This window comes from Enhydra lutris, unplaced genomic scaffold (assembly GCF_002288905.1).
Source record: "Enhydra lutris kenyoni isolate GAN:26980312 unplaced genomic scaffold, ASM228890v2 scaffoldscaffold1, whole genome shotgun sequence".
NCBI classification, from domain to species: domain Eukaryota; kingdom Metazoa; phylum Chordata; class Mammalia; order Carnivora; family Mustelidae; genus Enhydra; species Enhydra lutris.
Window position 1 is genome coordinate 25445337 of NW_019154085.1, and position 27710 is coordinate 25473046.

The 27710-nt window shown below is 37.1% G+C and overlaps 1 protein-coding gene across 1 annotated transcript in view; it reads right to left on the reverse strand.

Moving 5' to 3' along the window:
* Window positions 1–628: 628 nt before the first annotated feature.
* Window positions 629–27710, reverse strand: part of LOC111141165 (BRCA1 associated RING domain 1) — a 78650-nt gene continuing 51568 nt past the window's right edge. The window contains exons 7-11 of the mRNA XM_022493534.1: window positions 22205–22313; window positions 15854–15986; window positions 15201–15293; window positions 4015–4112; window positions 629–2970 (exon numbers count right to left, since the gene is read on the reverse strand). Of these exons, the coding sequence (XP_022349242.1) occupies window positions 2638–2970; window positions 4015–4112; window positions 15201–15293; window positions 15854–15986; window positions 22205–22313 (766 nt within the window). The 3' untranslated portion in view covers window positions 629–2637. The remainder of the gene's footprint in view (window positions 2971–4014; window positions 4113–15200; window positions 15294–15853; window positions 15987–22204; window positions 22314–27710) is intronic.

Sequence of the window (27710 nt, forward strand, 5' to 3'; positions counted from 1 at the left end):
TGCCTGGTTTTCATTCCTTAGCAAGTCAAAAGAAAAAAAAATAGATAGGGTGAAGTATTAATGGAAATAGGTAAGTGGGGATACCAGGGGGCTCAGTTAGTTAAGCGGCTGCCTGGGACCGAGCCCCACATCAGGCTCCCTGCTCAGTGGGGACTCTGCTTCTCCTTCTCCCTGTGACCCTCCCCCTGCTCACTGGCTCTCTTCAAATAAATCAGTAAAATTTAAAAAAAAAAATTTTTTTTAAAGGAAATAGGAAAGTAGCGTCAAATTAGCAGCTGCCAAGGGAAGAAGCTACAAAATGCAGGCACTCAAAAGTAGCCATGTGACACTGTGGAGAAGCTGACGACCCTCTGGCTTTAATGGAACCGTGAAGGAATCACTGTGTAGTCACTGACCCTCCTAATGATGATTCCAAACTATCAAGGTTACATTGTACTCAGACAATTTATTTAAGGTGGTAAAGTATCTAACATAGTTAAGAAATATTTCTATCCAAAATTAACTACAATGTGTTAAGTGTTCCAAAAGATAAGCTTTTGTTAGCTCAAAGGTCTCCTCCCAGGTCTTACTGAGGCTCACTCTTCAATAGCCCAGAATAAAAGTAAACTACTTCTATAAGATACAGAAATACAGAAACACAAATAACTTTAATGATTTATAGCCAAGAAAAGGGAAGCTTGAATCTGTGACTGAAAAAATGAAAACAGTTACAAGCATACCTACAGAAATTACAAGGTTACAAGCATACCTACAGAAATTACAAGGTTCAAGAGCTTAACATCAACCAACTGCTGTCAAAATAAATATTTAAAAAAACACAAAATAAAACCACTTAATAGTGGGGGACAACGAGGGAGGGGGGATAAACCAAGAAAATGAATGGAGACTGGGCAGCAGCTCCCAAAGTTGTTTTACAAACAGGGGTCCACATCAGAGGAAGACACAAACCTGTCTAGGAATGTGACCGATGAGACAACAGTGACCACAAGTCAGTTATATATCAAAAATGACAACCGAAATCCCAGAGAGCCCTGAATTATTTAATCCAGACATTATCTAACCCCTCAGATTTGCTTGGCGCTCTGGTGTTCATCATTCTCCATTAGAATGAAATGTGGGACAAACACATTAGTGGTTGGAGGGGGCTGCAGAGCTAATCCATCCGTGAGGGTTAGGGTCCACAGTGTATCAGTGCATGTATATAATGTGTTTCTTGATATGGAAACGTGACATGTCAAAGAAGGAACTACAGTAAGATTTATTTTGAAATAATCAGCAGAATCTCAAACTTAGAAATAAATGAATCTCACTGTGTTCCTTCACTTCAGACTCATTTGGTACTTCACAAATCTCCAGCCTCAGGAACCAAGCATAGCAGGTCCCACGGTGTCTCCCTTCCCATGTTTCAGAAGTATATTTAGTTTCCAGTTAGACATATTAAAGAATTCTTCTTACAAATATTTTTAAATGAGCTCATTTATCTTGTCAATTCATTCACAAACACGGACGCTCCAATCAGAGTAACCTCCCCAGGACTCCCCAGGCTTAGGCGTGTCTCCTATTCTGCAGCCCTACCAGTCACGGGATTAGGAGCCCTTCCTACTCCTGCGTTTAGAATTATTGTGATAGCCTTTTGTACCACCTGGACAAAATCTGTTCTAATCAGATAATCCCCAATTTCTGCCTCCACAGCAATCTAAAAATGGAAAATAAAAAGCTTCACAAAAGAAGAAATTGAAGACCTTCCAAAACAATTATTTTAGCAATATGTAGTGAGGTCTACCAGCAAAAGGACTGGCCCCTAATTTAATTAACATCTGATTGACCATTTACTAATCTGGTGAGACCTAAGGAATACTGATACTAAAATGTGTTAGAGAAAATGCTCTACATATATATACATATACTGTAGATAATAAACACAGTCACAAATTGATAATTAACTGTAAGCAAGTATATACAATAAAAATAGGTACCACGAATCCAATGTTGATTTTCACCACCAAGGAAAAATGCTATGGTTTAAATCATGATTTCTTGATGACTACATAAGATAAAAAGCGATAAAAACGTAGGAACTGACATCCACGTAAATTTTAAGAAACTAAGTACAACCAAGATGAAGACAATTGTAGACAGAATAATTTAACACCTACGGTGGTACATTCAGACCAGGTACTCTACTAAAATAAAGCCAGAATCAGTTATTTGACAATATTCTTTGTTTACTAAGGATGGCAAATACTTTTGCTCATGGCAAGCGTGGACTGTTTTCATCAAAAAACATTAAAAGGCTGAGATAGTAACGATACTGCTTGTATTTTAACCAATAGTTCTGGTACTCTCTCATTAATCTTTGATAGCTGATTATTTGAATAAAAAGACATGATGAATCAAAACATACACCAGTTTTAAAAAGAAAAACCCTTCAAAGCAATCTCAGCATCTAAATGGTAAACACAGAACGAATTCCAATTCTGGCGTGTTAAGTTTTGTTTTCTTTTGTTTTTTAATTCAAGGAAAAAGTATGTATGAACGAGTCTACCTATTTATAAAAACGTGAATGATCAAAACAGTGCAATGACTGGGTTCTCGCACCATGTGAGTTCAATCTGAAACGTTCATCTGGTGCAATATTCAGCTGTCAAGAGCAAGCAGCTCAAAGGACATCACACAATCGATAAACCAGCTGGAAGGAGCCATCCAGACTTTGCCCTGCCGAACCCTCTCTGGGCGATGATTAGACAAATCTTCGTAGATGATATACTGTGTGCAGAAGCGCTGATCGGAGTCTGGTCTCGCGTGATATGCAACCGTATTGATGGTCTGAGTCACGTCACTGTCTGGCTTGGGCTTTCTACTGAGGACCTGGCCCCCAGCTGCAGCGACAAGCTTAATAAGGTTGTCCTTTGGATGGTGTTTGAAGGTTCCCCCAAAATAGAAGTAGCATCCATCAAACAGCTTTGGCAACTAAAATAACAAGAAAAGGCTCGTTAAAAGCAGATCAAAATATTTTAAAACACTGCATATGAATGAGGAAAATAAAGATAAATAGTCCTGAGCTGTTAAGAAGCTGCTAGGATAAACTGTATTTCAAGTTCATTATTTAGGTCAAGAAAAGTACTTATGTATTTATAGGTTTCCTAGTTATAATTTTTCTCCTAAAACTCAGTCACCATCTCAGGAACATCACACTCCTCAGATTTTAGGCGTTAGGTGGAGTGTGTATGTTTCTGATCCACACACACACGTTTTAAAAAGCAAACATCGAACTTTACAGAATGTTATCACATTTGGGGGGATTCAAAGCCCACAAACTCCTAGGGGATCTGAAATGTGCTTCAGGGATACACAGCTACAGTTAATAAACTTATACGAGTAACATCATTTCTGTGGCTCTTTCCCCAGTTCTGTCCATCCTTACTCAGGTCCCTATATGTGACCAACCTCGAGTCTCGAGGACAGCCCCGGTGGGCATGTGGCCTCCAAGGTTCCAGATACATCTTCCCTGGGGTCCAATATACCATGAAGGCATGGTCAGGCATCCAATTAGCTATGAAACACACCACTTTGTGCGTTATGAAAAAAAAAGTTCCACAACTGCCTTTTATGAAAAGTTTTCTTTGTCCTTTCTAATATATATACACACACAGGATAATGGAATATTATCCATTAAAACTGCAATATGTGACAATCACACATATGGAAACTAAACCCAAGCAGCAGCCATAAGTCCTCTTTCAAGTTACTCTCTGTATCTGAGACTTACCTCAGGGTCGGAAAGGCTTATGGGAAGGTTTAAGATGCCAACAATCCATTAACAGAATGAAATTATCACCTTCTGGATTTTACTGCTCATTGTGATCATCTCTCAGAATCAAGTGCTTGAAACGAGCACAATTAAAATTTTAATCAGTCACTTGTACTTGCTGAAAGGGCAAGAGACGTTTTTCCTGATGGTGATACTATTAAGTTACAGTAAGACCAACAAAAGTAGTATCAAAACACAAATACCAGCTGCTCCTTGTTGAGCCTGCTTCGCTGCGGTCCTTCAGGAATCTCATATTTTTCCTCCCGTTCACATGCTTTTCTCTGGAGACATGCTTTCACCCCTAACAAAAAACAAGGATAAAAGCAAAGTAAGTATCAAGTGAGTATTTGTTTCTCACTGAAACAAGTAATTGACCTAGGTGATTTGTTGTAACTATTCTGAAACAGAAAAAGAAACTTTACTTATGCTAAAACAAAATGGTAATAAAAATGGTTTTCCATATAAAGAAAATATAAATCTTTCCTTCAGAGAACGGAGCAATGAAGTGCACTGAACACTAATTTTAGTTTCTCTTCTGAAAACCTAAATCAATATGCTATTTCACACGCAATCATAAAAATCTCAATTTTTATTTATAGCAATGACAAGAAGGAGGGTGCATAAAAAGTCCCTCATATAGTCCAGCCCACAATGATTTAAACTTGAGGGCTGATCGGCTGCGCTGCTCGTTTCCACAGTCCTAGGTCTAACCTCCTGTTAGACTCTAAAGTGAGCTGACAGAAGGAAAAGTGTTTCCGCCCACAGCGCCTAGCTCAGACGGCCACCCAGCAGAGACTCGAGAGTGCTTGTTAAATGTTAAGCAGAGCTTGGGACACGCTTGGAATTTAACAGGTACACAGCGGAAGTCTCCAGTCTAGAGATGACTTGGTGAATATTTCAAATGCTTTAGAGCTGCTTCAATAGAGACGTTCCAAGATACTGCTTAATATATAAAAGTCGCGAGATTTTAACAACTGTATTCTCCATCTCTCCAGAAGCAGAGCTTTGTCAAGAGACTGAATTTATTCTTAACTTGGGACTGTTAATGCATACTCAAATTCAACACTCCACCTTGGGATAGCTATAATTCCTTATCATGTGATTCTTAATTTGTTAATTTTGCTTATGTTTTAGTATCCCTTTCCTCCAATGTTTTTAATACAAAAACCGTATTTACCCAAGTTTGTTATGCTGAACTTCTGAATCTTATTATTCTAACTTATCATAAACACAATCATTCTGTAAAAATTGCTGGGTTTCTACATGTAATAAAAACTGCATCTTAAAAATATAATTTTTAATAACTGCCCACTGAGTAAAAAACTGTCTTTCTAATGGATCTAATATTAAAATATATACTGTATACTGAAAATGAGTCTCAATATTTTTGAGTAGGTCTAAGTATCATACCAGACACAATGCCAGTGTGCATACATTGCATCATATACTGTTTCTAATATTAAAAACCAACCTAAAAAAATTAGCAATCCAGCTCAATCATGGACTTACCTTAAACTCATTATTTTACATGTAAATTCTTATTTTTACTTTTTATCACTTAAGCATGTAGTCACCTTCCTAAATCTCCTTTCCTAACGACACTCACAGAGCATTCATACCAGTATCTTTAGATGAATGAACATGACAGCATATAAAGCCAAGGACTGAATACTCCTGTAACTACTGTAACAAATGAAGAGCAAATGTCTGAATCACAGAAATAAATGGGCTGGGCTTATGCTTGCTGCGTATCCATTTTACAAATTCATTTGGTTAATTACTTAAAAAAATAATTAAAAAACCATATTTAAAAAAAACATATTAAAATGCTATCTATCGATCCTGGCGATATGCTGCCATTAGCTTCAGTCACCAGATACAGGAACGAGAGAAGTGTAGCATCTGGCAGTCACAGGGCAGCAGTTCCATGGGAAGACGCCAGTGCTTCTACTGCGTGACTGCCTCAAGTCATAAAATTTACAGCTTTATAGCAGTTGTTCAATAAATTTCTATAGAGTAAGAAAGAAAAATCCGGTGCTCTAATTAGTGCGTTGAATTAAGAATACATTCTTCTGACATTCTCTTAGTCTAAGCAACAATCTGCCAACTCTGTCTGTGCCACTTCATTGTCAAGAAGAAAGAAAATAAAGCATTTTTCCCTCTGTAAATTAAGGAACAGTGTGCAGGTCTTTAATAACATGCTTGAATGGACACTAAGTGTTCTGTTAGTTGCTGTCATAGCATAGAAAACATCAAGAATTTTTTGAAACTTTAGGAGTGACCTCATCTACTCCAAGGGTTGTAATTTCAATGCCCACAAGGGCAAAACGCATCACATAAACATATAAGGAACACGATTTCCAGGGCCAGGAAATCGTGGCGACTGTAACCAATAGGAAAATGAACATCATACATAAAGACACAAAATGTAAGAAAAAAAAAGACACAAAATGGAAATGGTTTACTGGACTGAGCTGTCCACATAAATTGTATTTGCTTTGGCCCTTAGACTACCAATCTGAAATGCCCGATGCTTCATCTAATCAATCTCTTCATTTCAGATAAATCTTTTTTTTTTAAGATTCTGTTTATTTATTTATTTGAGAGAACAAAAGCAGGAGCGGGGGAGGGGCCGAGGGAGAAGGAGAAGCAGACTCGGTGGACTCTGAGCAGGGAGCCTAACCTGCGACTCGATCCCAGGACCCCAGAATGGTGACTTGAACTAAAGGCAGACGCTTAACCAAATGAGCCACCTTGGTGCCCTGAAACTAAGTGTTAAGAGATCTAGGCAGTTTTCTCAGTGACACAACTAAGAACAAAAACTCAGATTATCTTCAACTCGTAGATCAGTTTTTTAATCTTTATTCTTCTTTAATCTTTTTTCTTTATTTTTTTTAAAAAACAAAGCATCTAAGGAAATGTCAGGCATTCTCTACTCAGATTTAACATATTATACCTCTCTTACAATAAGTCCCATAACCATTTAATAGACAACTAAATAGAAGGATCTTCTTTTTTAAGAGATAAACAAAAAAGTGTACCAAATGGCAAGAACTGGTGAATGCCGTGGGAGAGGAGGTGTGGGGATAACAATGCATTTGGCTTTGTCTTAGTGAATCATTAAGTTTATTGCTACTCTTTCTCAACACTTACTTATTGACATTTATGATAATTACATAACAATTCATATCAATTTTCTAGTGAACTTCTTTTGAGATAAACCAACTACCTTGATCTACTAAACAAGTCAAAAAAAAAAAGAAGAAGAAGAAGAAGAAAAAAGGATAAGATTCTTTTTTTTCTTTTTAAGATTTATTTATTTGACAGAGACAGCAAGAGAGGGAACACAAGCAGGGGGAGTGGTAGAGGGAGAGGCAGGCTTCCTGCAGAGCAGAGAGCAGAGAGCCCAGTAGGGGGCTGGATCCCAGGACCTGTGGTGAGAATCTGAGGCCAAGGCAGAGGCTTAAGCGCTGGGCCACCCAGGCGCCCCAACGAAAACAGAATGCTTTAAAATAAACTTGCAGCAATTTAAATGTGATACGTTAACATCATCAATGGACTTGAAAGAATCTACCAGCCAAAACATTACCAAATTAACAAGTCGAGATAATGGATGGTATTTTAAGATTTTATTTACTCAATAGAAGTTAAGCAAACTGTAGCAAGAAAATTCCTAAATCTGTCTTCCATGTTAAACAGAATATCAGAACTTTCATAACATTCATTGACATAAAGTAATCCAAAGTAAATATACACTTATAATCCTTAGTCTCTATATGTATATATCAATTTTAAAATAGGCCATTTTCCACCAATTAAAAGATACTTCTTAAAACTTAACCAAAAATGTTTTGTTTGTAATATTTACTTACTAAAGTTGGTATTATTCCATCATCAGACACTAAAACAGCTTAGCAGAAAGATGGATACTTTTTCTCTCTTTTGAAGAAGTCTGAAGCATATGCAAGACTGCTTATTGGCTTTTCAGCTAATAATTTTCAAACCAAAATGACTTTAAATGAACAGGCTATGTTATTTATGTAAACACAGATTTCTACATATGCCAGAATGATACATACATTAAAATGTATGGAGCCACTATCCTTATAAAAAGTTCATATCCTTTCTTCCTTTTCACATGTTCCATTATGTTTTGAGATTTTGACTGATGCTATCACTTTGCAGAAATATAGGAATGAATTACCTCTTTTATTAAAATTCAGAGATTCTTTTAGCCCACATATATTCCTGATCATGTCTACCACTTCAGGTAATCTTTCCTTTGGCCCTGATTTATTACTTTTATATATATAGCTAAGGAGCCCAATTCCCAAAGTACTGCTTAACTCAAAGTCATTAAAAGTAGCTCTGGCTACCTTAGCAAAGCCTGGAATTTTTGCAAACTAATGCAGCTTATGAATACTGGGCTACAATAATTTCTTAAAAAGAAGCTTGTACTACACAGAAAAAATAAATAAATAAGTAAATAAATAAATAAATAAATAAATAAGAAGCTTGTACTACACAGAAAGGTATTCCTTTATCTTAAATCTCTAGTAACCACTCTTACCTCCTATACCTCGTAATAGCACATGTATCAAAGAATGTGTATTTTCTTGAACTGATGATGATGTTTGTGAATCTATACTAAGCTTAACCACTTTTTTCTAGTTTTAGAAGGGAAAATCTAGTTTTAAATCATGGAAATGGGAAGGAGTAGGAAAACTGGTTCCTAAATCCACAGTTACATACGAATGATTGTAAAATACAATGAAGATGAAATAAAGCTTTAAAACGAAAATCTATTAAATGTCCAAAGTGGGAAACTACCCTTCCATGGAAGGCCACAGAATCTGCTCACTTTTGTCAAAACCTAGAGCAGTAAATAAACCCCTATTTTAAAGAACTGCTATTTTTCTGGAGCCACTGGCTATCCATAATTGAAATAGCACTCAAAATCAAAATTAAATATAATTCTCAGCCAACACCTAAGTCTTAAATAAATAAAAATAAAGAATCAAATATCATTCTATGTCAAAATCAAAAGTCCTAACAAATATATCATTGATCCAAACCGGGTACTTAATGAAGCTCAAAGTAACAGCATATTAGTAAAACAGACATTGAGAAATTCCCCCTCTGATTCTATTAAAAATGAATATCCAAGCTATACAAATAAAATATTTTTTAAGTGCTTTTCTATTGGACTTTTTAGGGAAAGAAGCTATGATATCACTAAACTTTAGAAAAAAGAAAATCATCACAGGAAAACTTTCACAACAGTGACAAAAACAATGGAAAAACAACTTAAACTCTTCCTGCAATTTCTGAAAACCTGGCGCTGGTACAAGAAATAAGCCCAATGTTATGAAATGCCACAGTATAGAGTGCAAGGATAATGAAATGAAGGATGAAAATATAAAATAAAAGCTAAATGTATCACTCATGCCATCATAAACTTCTAGACTAGGGATATCAGAAAATACTATCACAGTTCATTAAACTTTGTAATTCTATATAAATACCGTTAACAACTGGTTATTTCTGGCTACTTTTTAAGCTAGTATTCCAATTACAGACATATTTACATATATTTCTTCATAGGACAGTATGCTGAATTCATTTTACTCAATGCATACTGAAAAGCAGATCAAAATCTACCACAAAAAATATTTTACATGCTGTATTGGGGTGGCTGGGTAGCTCAGTCGTTTGAGTGTTTGACTCCTGCCTGGCTCAGGTCATGGTCTCAGGGCCATGAACTCGAGGTCATGAGATCAAACCCTGCCTCAGGCTCTGCACTCAGCCAGGGTCTGCTCGAGATTCTCTCTCCCTCTCCCTCTGTCCTTTCCCCTGCTCACACATACTCTCTCTAAATAAATAAATATATTTAAGTATATAGATATATATTACAGGCTGTATCGCAAGATTTTATTAGGCAAAATTTGGGTATCAATTCTAAAACCTCATATTATGAATAATGCCAATATCCCCTTTTTATTTTTTTAAAGATTTTATTTATTTATTTGAGAGAGAGAGAGCATGAGCGAGCACGTACAAGCAGGGGGAAAAGCACAGGGAGAAGGAGAAGCAGACTCCCCACTGAGCAGGGAGCCCGATGTGGGGCTTGATCTCAGGACCCTGAGATCATGACCTGAGCTGATGGCAGCTGCTTACCTGACTGAGCCTCCCAGGTGCCCCCAAATAATCTACTTTCTTAGAGTTGTGGTTCAAGACTAAACTTCTTTCCTTTTTTTTTAAACACCCAAAATATTTCCCTAATATAATAATTTAAAAACTCATACTTGGTGTTCTTTAGTCATATATTTAAATTTTTTTTTTTAAAGATTTTATTTATTTATTTGACAGAGAGAGAGATCACAAGTAGATGGAGAGGCAGGCAGAGAGAGAGAGAGAGGGAGGGAAGCAGGCTCCCTGCTGAGCAGAGAGCCTGATGCGGGACTCGATCCCAGGACCCTGAGATCATGACCTGAGCCGAAGGCAGCGGCTTAACCCACTGAGCCACCCAGGCGCCCCAGTCATATATTTAAATTTTAAATATGTATATCAGAATTTCTGTTTCGACTGGTAGAACAATCATTACAACAACACATGCCTGCTAGGTCTACAGAACTATACCCAAAAGATTGGGTATATCTGACTGCAGCAAAATACACACACAAGTGTTAATTTCCATATAAGGACTGAAGCCCTTATCTAGCCAATTCATCTTTGGAAAGTTGGAAAAGAAGAAAAACTTTCTAAATGTCACAACAGCTTGAGAAGCTGAGTTTCTTCCTAGAGCACCTGGATTTCATTTATAAGACACATGGGGGTGTTTTTGTTTTTGTTTTTGTTTTTCAGTGAGAGAGAAAGAGCAAGCAGGGGGAGGGGCAAAGAGAGGGGGAAAGAGAGAATTTCAAGCTGACCCCACACTGGGCACAGAGCCTGATGCATGAGCAAGAGCTCAGTCTCACAACCCTGAGACCACGGCCCAAGGTGAAATCAAGTCAGATGCTTAACTGACTGAGACACGAGGCGCCCCAGACACACATCGTTTTTTAAAAATGTCATGAAACAGGCCTCTGCCTATCAATCCACCTGTGTTTTCTCTTGACTGTCCTTTGCCTGTATGCATTCACACCTTTAGATAACGTTAAAAGTGAAGAGATAATTGTTTTATGCTTTTTAAAAATTTCAACAACCCTGTCTTTTATAATACTTTTCATCTTAATAATTATCACATAAAAATATGAAGTTTTTCAGAGAATATAATTTAAACTTTTCTTAATTATTTCTGATTTAAAGTTATCCCCCCCTATGTCCTGCTATTGGGAATAAAAATGAAAACAACTTTTTTCTTTCTTCTGTATTTCTTGCTTAGGACAAATTCTCAGAAGTGGGACTATTAGATCAAAAGACTTTTTTTTTTTTAGTAATTCCTACAGAATCTTTTGTGAAGGATTTCAGTAAGCATGAAGTTGCCTATCAATTTTAGTTGATAGAAATGCTTTGGTATATTTATTTTCTTAGAAATTCGCAAACTTTCAGTAGAACTAAATAGATTCTATTCTATTTTATTGAATAAAATTTGAAGAAACATATTTAAGTATAAGTCTGTTAACCTAAATATGAGGTTATTTATAATATGAGGGGATAATGATTGTCTTTTAGGTTCCGTCCTCCTCAACTAAAACAGAAACAAAAAAAACCATCCTATTTGGCACTTCCTCACCTCAAAGACACCAGTCCAGAGTAAAATGTTTGGCACATTCCCATGGCAATGCCCTTGGGTGCTAAGGACTTTCAAAACTTCTCCAGCAGCTAAACTTAGAGGAGAACGGGGAAGAGGGAGAGATTATTAAAGAAAAGATGACAGCCATCTGCTCTCCTCTTCTCCTCTTGAGATGAGAAGTGAAGAGGCAGAATTAAAACAAAACAAAAAAAAAAGTCAGGCTAAAGGAAATTTTGAAAGCAGTGTACTAAGAGGAAAGGTCAATAGAAGATATGTCCTCTTTTTGAAGGCTAGTTTACATCTTTAGGATGTAGTTCCGTCATATTCACAGTCTAGAAGGTGAATAAAAATCACTTATTCATGTATCTTCTATTTTTTCATTCTAGTCATGTCTTTAATTACCCAGATTCACCCTTGTACGATGATGGTTCTAAGTTGCATGTGAGGAATTAGCACCAGAACCAGGACTTAAGCAGGAGCTCAGCTTTACATTTAATCTTAAAGGCATTTTCCTATCTATTATCTCCCACTTCTGTAAAATATGTATAAAATAAATACAATGAAACAAATGGCTGGCACAATAGTATAAGTAGAGCCTCGTCTCAGAATCTCCACTGGTCTATCCACTAACTGCGACACTGTAATATACTCTTCACATAAAATGTGGGAAAATAAGAGACAGTAACCAATTAAGACAAAACATGGTTAAACAGAGAATTTCCAATAACTAAACTTAGAGAACTTAGAGAACTGTTAATTTGTTTAAATTCATTTGATTTGTTACATTATTTTGGTAATTATCTTCAGAGAAAAGTTTAGATAGAATTTCATCTTGAATCTACTTGGCTTATGGAACGTCCCATGAAAAGATAATACTGAAGTTTCCATATAGTTAAACAAGTCAAGATTTTGTCTACTGACAAGCTAACTGCTATCTTCAACCACAAAACCTACTTTTAATAAATCATAAATCTTTACAATTAATTTTGAAAGCTTTGGTCCATCTCATGTTTCTTCAATACACATATTTGTTTCAGAAAGTTCTGAATAGATCTGAACATTTAAAAAAAAATCAAACTGATGTGTCTGATACAAAAAAAACAACGAAGTGAGAAATATATATAGGACAGAAGGTATTTGCAGTTTCTTGTCTTCTCTTGATAAACCCAGTGACTATTTACAGTAATTGTCCCAAACCCTGACCCTATCTCTCTCTGGATTCTTTGTTAGAAAGTACAAGGATATGAACTTTTAAAGAGATCTCATACGACAAGAGCACTGGGTGGCTCAGTGGGTTAAGCCCCTGTCTTTGGCTCAGGTCATGATCAAATGGTCCTGGGATGAAACCATGTGAGGCTCCTGCTCAGAGGAAACCTGCTTCTCCCTTTCCCTCTGCCTCTGCCTGCTGCTCTGCCTACTTTTGCCCCCCACCCCCGTCTGTGTGTCTAATAAATAAGTAAATAAATCTTTTAAAAAATAAAAAATTTTTAAAATTAAAAGAAAAGAGATTCCACACATCCTTTATTCTATAGAACTACCGACACTGGAGGGTGTTATTCACCACTGAGGGCATCCCCAAATAGCACACTACTGAGTCAGCTTGAGTCCATTGTGATTCTATAAAAATGACAGGCCAAGCCATTAAAATGATAAAACTTCCATTTCCTAAAGAAGGCAGATTTTATGGAAATGAATCATGTAGCCTGTATATGTAACCAGATACAAGTTAAGCATATTCACAGGAACAAGACTTAAACTGGCAATGCCTTAACATTCAAAATTTCACATGCCTTCTTTATTGTTAAGACTTTGTTATTACGAAAATCTGTTCCTTCCCGTAACCACTGGCAAAGCCTCTGGAGTAGGTCTGGTAAAACAGCATCTACAGTCATGAAACCAAATGTTTTAAACACTGAGACCTAGTAAGAATTACCACAGATTTAAAAGAGAAAAGAAATTCAAAAGTAAGAATGAGACAGAAAGGGAAACTTTTTTTTTTTTTTGTATATACATAATCAGTCAGTCCAACGGCTTATCATACTCCTTGAACTGGTGGTCACACCAGGCCGGACTAATCACAGACAGGATGATCACACAGTGACAGTGCTGGTCTCAGACTTAGCTGGATCTGACCCAGCAGTGGAGACGGGAATCACAGGGACAGTAAGTAGTTGCATTTAAAAAGGACATGAATACCAAGTACTAAAGGGAAACTGTTCTACAAACCAAATTAATTTCAAACTAGAGATCAAATTAACAACAGAATTAAGATCTTGATAAATCAAGTATTTCTACCATAAAAACTTCAAAGCACAAAGCCATAACATGGAGTTTTTAAAAACTAATTCTAATCCAATCTTTGCTTCCTAAAAAGAACATTTCATTAAAAATACTGGTTATCCTTTATTAACTTTTTAATTTGGAATAATGAATCAGAGGAAGATACACAAAAATGTGCAGGGAAGTCCCATGCGCCCTTTCTCCAGTGTCCAATCTAATTCCCTATACGCAGTTAGAGCACAGGATCAAAACCAAGAATTTGACACGAACACAATCCATTGAGCTTCTTCAGATTTCATCAGTTATACATGCACTCCGGTCTGTGTGTGTGCACAGGCACGCAGATCTGTACAGTGCAATCACATATGTAGCCCTGTGCAATGTAACCACCACCAGGATCAAGATACTCACCCCCATCATCACAAGACCCCTGTGTACCCCTTTACTGCCATCATTCTCTTCTAAAATTTAGTTCAAAAAACAGGTATACCCACTGTCCAATTTTAGCCATTGTATGCAAAGCAGATACTTTAGCTAATGACGAATAGGAAATAACCCTGTATGAGCTTTTTCTCTGAAGTCCTAAGTAAATCCAAGGATAAGTAAAGCGAGTAAGTGAGAGCAGGAAGGTAAAAGGCAGTTCTCAGAGTAGTGGTGCTTGACCATCAATAAGAAGCAGATAAGGACAATACAGCTGCGGCAGAGGTGTGGATAACAGCGGGTGTAATTGCTCCAAATCAGGTAGTACAAGGCAGTCTAAACTTCCAACAGTTTCCAAAAATATACTGGATCAGCTAAGAAAGCATACACAGTTTTTAGAAATCATAAAGCGAGGGGTGGCTGGATGGCTCAGGAGGTTAAGCATCTGACTCCTGGTTTCAGCTCAGGTCATGATCTTAGGTGGTAAGATTGAGCCCCAGGTCAGGTTCCACACTGGGCATGGAGCCTGCTTAAGACTCTCTCCCTCTCCCTCTATTCCTTCCCCACCCCTAAAAAAAATCATAAAACGAAAGCCTCAAACTATTTCATATCATGGTAGTATATTTTAAACATGTGTTTATTAAGTTAAATATATCGTAACAATGATATGTATTGCTTAAGCTTCAAAGTCTACTATATAATCCATTTATTCTTTATTAAAATAGTTCATAGTGTATAAAAAAGACTTTAAAAAAGACTAAAAAGCACTTCTGTGGACACATCAAGAACATCTAAATGATACCAATATAAGAAGCTTTTTCAAAATGCAGTGACTAACCAGAGGTTTAAAAAAAAAAAAAGAGTTCCTTAAATAATTATTGGCAGTAGAGTACAATATAAAGTGAAATTAGTCAACTTAATTCATTTTGTAATTCTCCCAAGTCCAGTACTTACATTCAAATTTTAAGATCCAACATCCATTGAGAATCCCAAGCATACATTTTAGGGTACTTTGAACTGTATCCCCAGGAACAATGACATGAGTCACTAGAATACAAAAAAAAAAAAAAAAAAAAAAAAAGAGAGAGAGAGAGAGAGAGAAACAAAGATATAAACCAAAATAATTCTCCAACTATTATAATCTGTAACTCATAATCTGGATTTTCTTCAAAAGCAACAATCTTTATACTACTTTTTAAATTTAATATCATTCTCCGTCCTGGCCAACAACATGAAAAATCAGATCATAAACCATGAAACTTAAAGCCATATTAGCAAACATATTTTTCTCTTATTTTCAAATTGTAACTAAGAATTAAAGCGTTACATTGCACACAATTTATTTGTCATTAGTGAACTCAAAAGTTTGCCTTTCTTATGCAGTTCTGTCCTAAAATATGTGCAAAGCTTTAAACTTCATTATCTCCTAGCTAAATTAGGCCTATGAGTAGTTTATAACTATAAACACATTTTTGACATATTACAAGATTCAAAGTATACTGCCAATCCCCAATGCTTAAAACATGTAAATTATCAAGGGAGGTTTACAAAGGGATTACTTATTTAAAATTTTTTTGAACCAAAAGTAAGTATATAAATCTCCTCACCTGTATTGTCAAATTCAGCACATTTTTTAGCCTTAAGAGTTGCTGCAAGCTCGCTGAGCATTTTTTGTTGTTCTGAAGAAAGCCCACTGCCTATAAGCACAAGAGGTCCATCCCTACGCTGACCAGTGTTTGTCTGTTAAGGGAGATACCACAGTGTTAAAATCATTTAAAGACTAGAGAAAGATATTAAATGACTTGCACTTGATAGAAGCTTGAGTCTCTGTTCTTATCTTCCTCTATCTAGTAATTCCCCACAATTTCCATCAAATTGTCACTCAGAGCCTTAATGCTCAATACATTTTATTAGTCCTTTATTTTTTCCCCAATAAAACGCTATTTGGAATAGCAATCTAAATCCAGGGCATCTTGTTTTCTTGATTCTACATTGGATCTCTGTAGGATTTTACAACTTCATTCTGTCACTAGGAAGCCTTTTTTTTTCTTAAGTAACCCAAAACACTAAAAAATATCAATTCCCTATCTCCCCTCCACTAACTTATTCCACTAAAGTTAAAACTCAGTTTGGTCTTTTTATTTTAAACTGAGATTATGTGAAAAATCAAAAAACACTAAAGCTTCTAATCGCAGTAAGCTCAAAAATCGAAAACAAACTCTTAACATCAAAACAGCTACCTACTAAAACCAAGAAAATTAAAAGAGACAAGGAAATACAAAAGTTAGATCAGATTCACCAACAGTAATAACTCAACATAGCTCATGAAAAGGAAAGAACTGCTCTAACAATGACCAATATTTTCACTTGAAGAGAAAGATACAGAACTTACATGAGACAACGATAACAAAAATAAAGAGAAGACACCAATGGGTAGCATTTGAGATTAGAAGTGAAAGATTCAGGACGCCTGGGTGGCTCAGTTGGTTAAGCCGCTGCCTTAGGCTCGGGTCATGATCCCAGCATCCTGGGATCAAGTCCCACATCCGGCTCCTTGCTTGGCAGGGAGCCTGCTTCTCCCTCTGCCTGCTACTCTGCCTGCCTGTGCTCGCACTCTCTCTCTCTCTCTCTGACAAATAAATAAATAAAATCTGTTTAAAAAAAAAAAAGAAGTGAAAGATTCAAAGAAACAATGAGATGGATAATATCTCCAACACCAGCCAACAGAATTTAACGAATGGAACTGGAATGAGAGTTAGCCACAAGCTATCTGATACAAGACAAGCAATGACCCAGCAAAGAAAAGAAAAAGCAAGTCACCACCACTGTATTAGAGGACAAAAAGCCAAACACAGTACTGTAATTTTCAAATATAAAACATAGGGCCCTCTGACGTGTGTGACTTTATATACAGAGGATTTTTCTGGATTGTCAAAAGCTCCAAAAAACACGAGTGAAACACTGAAAGTGTGATCACTAGCATAGTTCAACGTCTAGATTCAAGAAAGTTTGTATTTAAATATTCACTTTACATATCAGAGTAGTGATGATTCACTCTGATGCCCTACAGTGAAACATCTAAGTTGTTTAGCTACATCTATAAACAGATCGAACTCATTCACTGAAATCTATTGATGGATTCTACTACTTATTAAGCAAGTATGTATACAAGATTTTTTAAGAGATTTCTATAAAAGGTTTTTTTAATGGCAATATTTAGCACTTAAAAGTTCAGTTTCCTGAATTACTTATTTATATAAGGTTCAAGGGGTAAAGGTTTTACTGGACACGTTTACACACACTTACATCACATTTCTGTATATGTATCTTCCCTATTCTCTAATTCTCTAAGTTATAAGGTGATGTAACCATGTCTAACCTAAACACTAAATATTCCTTAAGATGGAAATAGTGCAGTACACTTTATGGATCATTCAATCGCTAAATAATAGTAAAAAATAGTAATTCAAAAATTATCGTTATAATTATACAAGTAAGTGCCACAAAAATAGCTCCAAATGCAACACATTACTTTCTAATTTATATAACTCTACTTCAGCTAAATGAGTTCTCTGCACAAAACACAAGAGTGAAAAGATATCAATTCTAAATATAGCATATGATACTATTTCCATCAACCCCAGAAAAAGCACCAAAGTGGGTCAAGCATTTTCCTATCACAGTTTCTACATTTGAATAAAAAATAGAAACTGGCACTAATTTCTCATAGTTAAGAAATACTATTTAAAAAAAAAAAAAGAAACATAAAGCAAATGGCCATCAAAGCTACACATTTGATTTGGAACAGGAGGTGAGGGATGGGCAAGGAATTTGGTTAGAATAAACAAAGATCTTAGAACCACGAGGTTCAAAAGATGTTCAGAAAATATCCCATGGGTTCAATACCTTGATTTTATAGATATTTGTTACTATGTAAAGTGACACTAAATAAACTTTTTAAAAAAGATTTTATTTATTTATTTGAGAGAGAGCAAGAGAGAAAGAGTGAGCACAAGCAGGAGGGAGGACAGAGCAAGAGGGGAAAGCAGGCTCCCTGATGAACAGGGAGCCTACCAAGGGAGCTTGACCCCAGGACCCTGGGATCATGACCTGAGCTGAAGGCAGATGCTTAACCGAATGAGCCACCCAGGTGCCCCATGTGTCTCCATCTTCACTCCTACATTGAAGCTCCAACCTAGCAGAGATCACAGTATCCCCAAGTGCCTGAAATACCTGACTGATAGATTTGAGACACCCAATAAGTATTTGTCAGATACATGAACACATTTATCATTATGCCTGCATTGCTCTTTCTCTTAGAGCTGATAAACATTTCTCAATACCCATGCCATTCTCTTAAGGCCCTGAGATAAGGAGGTACATTCTAGGAAATAAAAATTCAGAGTCTTGGATCTGTTGGTATCTGGGCACTTGGCTGTGGGGATGTAAGAACAATGGAGGAAAAAATTCGATAAAATAAAAATATATTTTGCCAGATTAGTGGTATGGGAAAAGAAAGCCAGGTTGGGAGGACAGGAAGGCACTTTGCTATGTAAGCTATGGCAGTACAGAGCCCTCCCTGATAGGACTACCCCAGGGTTGGATGCCATGTGTACACCCAGCTCCTTACAACTGTTCCTGGCAGAGAAGACAGCCAGCGTAGAGGACCTGGAATCAGAACGTGTTTGGTGGATTCAAGAAGCAGTGAGGCAGCCCAATGTGGCTGAAAAAGAGGGAGTGAAAGGGAGTGTGGCAGCAGCTGAGGGAAGAAATTCCAGAAAGACACAACCCTTTCAACTTAGGACTTCCATCCATTATCTTTTCCTTAGCCAAGAACCTACCACCACGATAGCAAGTAAGGATATTCTCGGGCCATGTCCATGTGACATGAGGAAAATATATGTTTCTTACATTTATTAAAAACACAACAGTAACTGGACAGTAGAACTGAGAGGAGGATAACCAATTTCCTCTTCTCTGAAGGACAGCACCATTTTCACACTCCAACAATCCCATAATGACATCCTTATTTTTGACACATTTAAAACAATTCTTCTCCAGCTTTTCATAAAAGCAACACTGGCAAATGACAATTTAGTTCTTAGTTGTATGTAGGCCAGGAGAGTCCAAGTCCAAATGAATAAAATAAATGCCAATTTATTTTGCCATATTAAGTGTGATGGGACTGAAGGGGTACTGATCTAAGATAGAAGAAATTCAAGCTCTAACTGATCCATTCAAATAAAAAAAACAAACTTACTTTTTCTTTTTTTATAATGGCTCCTCAACCATGAGCAAATCAGACTAGGTTTCAGCTTTCTCATTTGTAAGCTAAGAAAATTAAACTGCTGATTTCTACATTCTCTTTCAGTTCATTATCAAAATTCCAGCTTGGTGCCCACTTGCAGAGCTGACATCCAGGAGAAGGCAGGAGACAGAGAGTTCTCAGAGTACAAAGGTAACTGGCCTGCGACAGCACCTACGACCCTCTCCCGTACCTCAGCTCACCTCCTCATCCTCAACAATGAGATCAATCACTGTGCCACTGCCCTCACTAGACAAGAAGTGCAGGGCCTCTGAGCACAGACCTCAACTCATCCCTTTCTCTCATCTTCCCCTGTCTTGTCAGTTGCAAGGTGCCCGCCACACGCCTCTTGAAAATCCCACTTCTTCTCTCCCTGCCCACATCACCCCACTCTTTCATAGCAGAGCTCTATCACACAGCCTCGCACCCAGTCGGCCCACTTCGAGCTGTCCTCTGCACTGGAACTCACCGAGATGCCCCACTGAGTAGGGCAGTAATGTCCAAACTCCTCTTCAGGGAACCCAAAGCCTTTTACAATCTGATCTCAACCTTGCTCTTGACCTCCGGTTCCTCTCTAATAATACACCTTGTGCTCCTCTCACACTCAATCTAGTTTCTCAGATTTCAAAGGTCCTTTACACCTTCCTGTCTTTCAGCTGTTGGTTCCTTAAATTTGGACTGCCATGGGGCGCCTGGGTGGCTCAGTGGGTTAAAGCCTCTGCCTTCGGCTCGGGTCATGATCTCAGGGTCCTGGGATCAAGCCCCGCATCGGGCTCTCTGCTCCGCAGGGAGCCTGCTTCCTCCCCTCTCTCTCTGCCTGTCTCTATGCCTACTTGTGATATCTCTCTCTCTCTGTCAAATGGATAAAATCTTAAAAAAAAAAAAAAATTTGGACTGCCATCCCCATTTTGCACACCTGGTCACAGTGCGGCAAGCTTACTGGATCCACGCCTCACTCCCTCCACACTAACAGAATCCCAGTTTTTACAGATATATCCGCTCTTCAAGGACCGACCCCGTCTTCAAACACAAGGTATATCAACACCAATTGTGTGACCAGTTCTGACCAATAAAGACATAAGGGAAGTCCAGTAGAAGGCTCCTGGGGAAGATTTCAGACACCCGACCCTGTCCCATCGACAACCGCAGCAATCATCCTATAACCACTGAGGGGAGATTAGTGAGGACACAGCCCTCAAGCTGACGATGGTAATGCAGAAAGACAGAAAGAATTTGGGTCTCTGCAGCAACCATTTAATTGCTGAACTCACCAAGGAAAGCTCTCCTATACTGAGATTATCTTTATACAAAATAAAACACTGCCTTGAGGCATTTGAGTAAATGTTTTGTTATTTGCAGCCAACATTCTATTAGACACCTTGCTGAAACTTTTACAAGTTTACATGCCTTCTCTGTCACCTTCTCTGTGAAGCTCTTCTGATCCCTCCTGAAGTCAGCTTCTTCTTTCTCTGTAAATCTATTGTACATTTTTATGGCTTCTATTATAAATTTACTACAGTACATAATGAACTTTTTTCACATCTATAGTCCCCACTAAACCGTAAGTTCTTAAGGAATAAGCGTTCTTTCCACTTTCCAGCTTATAGCTCTTTCCTAAGCTATAGACACCAGCCTGTTCAACATGTTTGCTGCCTTACAGACATAAAATTGGCAGAGAATTACTGATTTCTTTCCCCACACCTGGGAACGGCACCGGCATCTGTCCCACGGCTAAAGTCACACCAGCTCTATTTATCCACACTGCATACAGAATCCATCAGAAAGTGTGTTGCTATTAACTCAAAAATATACACTAAACCTCATCACTTCTCACAATCTCCACTCATTACCTCAATCCGGAGGATCATATCCCTTCTTATCACAGTGCATCAGTCCTCCACAATCGTCCTGGTTCTGCTCTTCTCCCACCCGTCTCCTTACTACAACGCAGCCAGAGTGAACTTTCTAAAACATACATCGAATCATGTCATTCCCTTGCTTTAAATCCTTTCAGTAGTTTCCATTACTCTTGGACACTGACTGACTAGTCGCCAGCAAGTACGACCTTCTCTCTAACCTTCAAACACACCAAGCTCATCCACAGAGGGACGACAGGGAACACTATAGGGAACACTTGTCATCCAGACAGATGTTTCCCTGGATGCCTCCTCCTCCTCGTTCAAGTCTCAAATCAAACAACAGCGCTCTGCAGGCCCTCCCCAATGACACAGCTAAAGCAGAGCCTTTCCTGGAGTCCTCAACCTCTACTCAGTTATACTCTACAAAATCTCCAAACCACACATTTATAAATTCCTGAGATTATTTCATTTATATAGGCTTACATATTTACAGTCTCGCCCTTTCCTATCTCTCCTTATAATGTTAGCTCCTTGAGAATAAGGGCTCCATCCATCACACTGGTTGCAGTGTGAATGCTCCCTAAAACATACAGGGGGCTCCAAAAAATACTTGTTTGACTTAATCTGATTATAACTGTCTTTGATTGAATTCACAATTCCTAATACAAAAGAAGTGTTCAATAATTGTTTGGTGATTAAAAGTAATCTGCTAACTGGAAATTTTCCCATTATGTTCTCTTCACAACCAATTTCAATAAAAGACATAAATTTCCCAAAGTCTAATCCATACTTACTACTGAGCAATGGCGAGTGGATGATGAGTCATTCTTCTCTGGTAGCAACAATAGTGATTTCATACTTTCACCGTCTGCATAATCCACAGGCCGCAAACCAAATATGTTACTGGCAAAAATAAGTGCAGATGGGTTTAAGTAAATAGAATGTGTGACTTGATTTTTAACTAAATGGATGCACCAGGGGAAGAATTTTTTCAACTTCCTTAATAATAAACAACTTTTCCTAAAATAAATGACTCAATTCACACAAAGCATAAGGCTCAAGTATCCCAAGCTGCTGAATTCAATGGAAAAAAGATGTGAAATTTCAATTTGACATCAGACCATTCTAGGGAGTATTTTTAATTGAATAGGTCGTTACTTACACATGAATTTTTTTTCAACTCTGCATGCTTCTGTATTCATATTCACATTTATAATATAGCTTCATAAGCATTAATCACCAAGGGAAAGATGCTTTCAAATGCAAATAAAAATAATTTACCAAAGCTATTATAAGCTCTATATTCCATATAAACAAATGCAGAAATTAGATAAATACACAGGACAGACATTCAGATCTGCAGAAAGAAAAGCATATCACATAACAAATAAGTGAATAAAGCAGAGAGCAGGGCACTTTTAAAATTAACTTTAATACATATGTACACTGTATAGTAATCAAGCCATCAAGAGAATCAACTGGTGGTTTCGGGAACAAGTGGACGCAGAATTCTCAGCATGTACTAATTCACAAGTCACAGAATATATTACACTGGAAGAGAATTCAGAAACAGTACAAATCTGCTATTTCATAGATAAGAAAACAGAAAGAACAAAGTTCCAATGACTTGACTAAAGCTGTGTTTTTCTTGTATTCCAATAATGGTCAATATTGGCCATGATTAGTTTCTTTTGTCTACTCTTCCACTTCCTTACATATGGTTTCAGAATAATTTAAAATATACAAAATGTATTTTATTATGACAAAAAGTTTCCTAAAATGACCATTTCTTTTATAAGCTTTTATGGTTTTTAAAATTATGGTATATCCAAGTAATGGCCGTTAAAGTGCATGTGAACATGCAATGTGTTCAACAGGACACAAGACGATGAACATGGTACAATGGTACAATAAACGATAAACATGGTCCTTATACACAAAACCACTTTTTAAAACTATACTGAATGTACAGAAAAAGATCTGCAAGGGAACAGTGGAAGAAAGAGGAAGGAGGAAGGTGTCAACTCTGATGCTGTGTGAAAGGCATAGAGATGAGGGACAGAAGCACCAGTTTGGCTTGGAGACAAGGTCAGACCTTGGAGAAAGTGGTTTTGATGGCATAGCAGGAAGAGATAGCTAGTGCATGAAGCAATAAACCACAGTAACTGTTTCTCTAGTGAGTGCTACTCATGACTATCAGTTTACTCATTCTTCTTGGGATGAGCCCACAAATATCAATAAATTAGTACTCTCAAATTTCCCTTTAGGCCTAGGTTCAATATTTGCAACCTTTCTCTGGCAACCGTCCTTCTCCGGCCAAGAACTGTATCGTGTTTCTGCTTTCTGGTTTACAACAAAGTGACAAGCTATTGTGCTGGACTTGGTGTCTTTCCAAATTCCCATACATTTAGAGCAGACAATCTCAGTTTATTTCAAAATGCAGCTGATTTCATCCATTATCCTTGATACTTCTTAATTCCATTCTCTTAAATTACTGTGTTTACAGGCCAAATAAACAATCCCCTCACACATATATTCTGCGAGTATGCCCATCAAAAGAGAAATCTGAGATAATTAATCAATATTCTAGGTCTTAAATCACCAAGTACAAAAACGAATAATCAACAAAAAAGATATCACATTATATGGCGTCAAAAAAAATCATTGTATAACAAAGGACTTTTTAAAAAGGACAACTGTAAATCTCATACTTCAAAGAAACAAAATGTCAGAGCCTAAGCAAGTATGTTCATGAACAGTAACTACAGTATACTTGTTTTACAGAGACAGGAATAAGTCCACTACGACAACATAAAACAACGTTAATGAAAGTACTTCCCAAAAGTACCATCAGCAGCCAGCGGGCTTCAAAAAAAAAAGCAACCAATAAAACAACTACCTGAACAAGTGAGATGCTCCTACTGTCTAAAGTTTTCCTTCATAAAATGGCTGGCAGGATTCTAGTTTACATTTCGAGTCCTTATACACAAAGCTCTCTATCTCATAGGGTCTTCAAACGTGCGCTTGGACGCTTCGGCTGATACACAGCCCGCTAAACCCTAAGCCCTCCTGTATTGTTAATGAACTGGAGAATGGCACAGACAAATGCTACAGATGTAAAGATATTCAGTTAAACCTCAGCCCTGCATCAAAGGAGATGGAGCCTATTAAATCCTGTCGTGTTTCTGCTCTGCTGTGGACCACTGAAATTTGAAATGAGAATCAAGTTTTTATGCGGCACCTTCAAAACCCCACAGCAAGAGGAGACAGGGCGTACGTAAGATTTCTCCTTTATCACATGGGCACAAAAAAGTCACACGACTTTTTTTCCCCATAATGATATATTTCAATGGACTAACACTTTCTTTAGACTTAGCGTAAAAAACAAAACAAACAAACAAACAAACAAACAAAAAACGGTTTTAGATGTACATAATTAGGGGTGCCTGGGTGGCTCAGTCAGTTAAGCAACTGCCTCATGGCTTAGGCTCAGGTCGTGATCTCATGGGAGGGGAATCTGCCTGAGATTCTCTCCCTCCTCACACTGGCGCTTGCTCCCCCCTCCACCTCTCTCTCTCTCTCTCTCTCTCTCGAGTAAATATATCTTTAAGCAAATAAATACATAAATAAATGTATGTACTTAGATTTATCTTCTTTTTTTACAAAACGGTAACATTTGGAAGAAAAGTCACATGTCATTATGTGCACAGAAGACTATCAATGTGACTGATTATTAATTGAAGATAATGAGAATAACTTTGCTCACTAGGGTTCTTTTTGATTACTAAGACTAATGAGAAGAAGTTCTTGTTAAAGAGTTGAACTGTTGTGTTTAACACTGCAGCTTTACCCCAAAGGCAAGAGTTCAGAATACAGTATAACCCTTTAGTGTCCTTTTTTACTCAAGAATATGGTAGAACCTGCCCATACCTAGACCCAAGAGAAGGCTCACCACTCAAAAAAAAAGGGGGGGAGGGGGAGAGATGGACAAATTCAAATTTGCACATACACATACAGAGCATCCAGTCCCAAACACTCATGCAAAAAGGCATTTTTACTAATACTAAACCTATCACTCATGACAGGCTACCAAGACAGTTCATGAATGAAATCCTTCATGAATTCTATAAAATTGCAAACACATAGACTTTAATTTTTCAAGTCACTTGGCTTGCTGTGAAGCAGGAAAGGCACAGAAATTCAAAAGAGCAACATTTTTTTAAGCTATGAAACAAATTATGTTATAGCAGATTAATTTTTTTAAAAATTAACTAGGGCAGTAGGACAATTAACAGGTCCAACGGTCCATGTAATATTTTCTAATTACGAATTCTACACCCTTGCAAAAAAACTGTGTTAATATCAGACCAAGTACCAAATTCTAAACTTTATACATCTCTTTAAAAAAAAAAAGCATATGCTATTCTCCATATACTCAAAGTGGTTCTGATGGGATGAAGAATTTTTTTTATGTTTGTGGGGGATGAACTGAAAGCAGAAGAGGGACAACAACTGAGGTTTTGACCAGTCACCAATATAAATATTCTCAGACAAAAATGAAGCACAGAAGATATGAACCTTTTTACCTGAGGTTGAAACAGAAGTCATTTTCCCTCTTGCATAATGGACTCTTATTTTAGTGTATAAGAAGGAAATTTCTCATGTAAAACATAAGTAAAATCAGAGTTAAGTGAATTAATACTGCATTTAAATGCAAAATGTTATCTTTAAAAGTGGCAGAGTTTGCATAGCAGAAACCCAAAGCACATAAGAAAGTATTCTAAGTGGAAAGTGATGTAAAAAACAGTAAGGTGTTAGATTAACATTAAATCTAAACAAAAGATCAAGTCTGAAGTAGATACATATAACCTTCTACTATATCCGTATTCCCTCTATAATCCTAAAGACTTAGGGTCCCAAAATCTTGCAGTAGGAAATTCATAGTTCAGGATCATAGCCTCCATGAGGAAATACAGGACTGGGTGACTTCACTGGTGAATTTATCAAAGTCCTTGTGTTTTTTAAATTAAACAGTGAAGATGGTAGATAATATGAATGATAGTACTGTATGTAGTTAATTCCTAGTTACCTTGTCTTGCCTTAACCTTACTTGTAGGTTAAGATTTCCCTGCACCAGTATTCAATAAGATGCTTTTAGATTCGCTTAGCTTTGTGATAAATCATATTCCACTCTTTCTTTTCCTATACCTAGCCTTCCATAGGCATTCAGTGCCTAATTACATTTCTGAGTTATTGACTCTCTCCATCTCCTGAACTTCCAAAAAGATTGTTATTTTCACATTTTAAAAGTATTACCGGTGCCTGGGTGGCTCAGTGGGTTAAAGCCTCTGCCTTCGGCTCAGGTCATGATCCCAGGGTCCTGGGATCGAGCTCTACATTGGGCTCTCTGCTCAGCAAAGAGCCTGCTTCCCTTCCTCTCTCTCTGCCTGCTTCTCTGCCTAGTTGTGATCTCTGTCAAATAAATAAATAAAATCTTTAAAAATAATAATAATAAAAGTATTACTAAAAAAAAAAATAGCTCTTGAGCCTTCTTTCCAAAATTTAAAGTCACATTGTCTTACTACCTTTTATGACAGCTTAATATCAGAACATATCAGAATATATAGCTTTCTCATCTGGATCCCTTAGTCCTCATATACAAGCTTTGCTCCCTTCTAAAGACAACCAAAAATAACTCCAAGGGCTGGATTTTTGTCTCAGATTTTCTTCGTCCTACCAGGGCTAAGTTACAAAAATTTTTACCCCTCTCTATAAGTTTGCTTTACACACAATTGAAATAACTCAAGTTAAATTCTTATAGTAGCAGAAAAGGTATAAAGCCAATCAAAAAATATCAAATGTTGGGACGACTGACTGGCTTGGTCAGTAATGCATGTGACTCGTGATCTTGAGGTCTTAACTGCAAGCCTCACACGGGGTGTAGAGATTACTTAAAATATATATATATTTTTTTTTCTATGTTTGGTATAATATATATACATATATATATAATCTATATTTGGTATAAGGACATATGTCTTCCATCAAACATGCTTTCAATAGAAACTACATTAGCCATGACTTCCCTATGTCTGTAGTGCAATGAAAATCAATGGACTCAAGACAGGTTTATATGCCTCCTTTAGCTTACAGGGTCCTCAAGTATGTGGAAACAAAGACAGTATTTTTTGGCATTCAGTACTCAAGAACTATCACAACACTTGACTAAAATATAGAGAGGCAGACCCAAAGCTTTATAGATTTGAAATACTCTGCTATACATATGAGAAATATAATAAA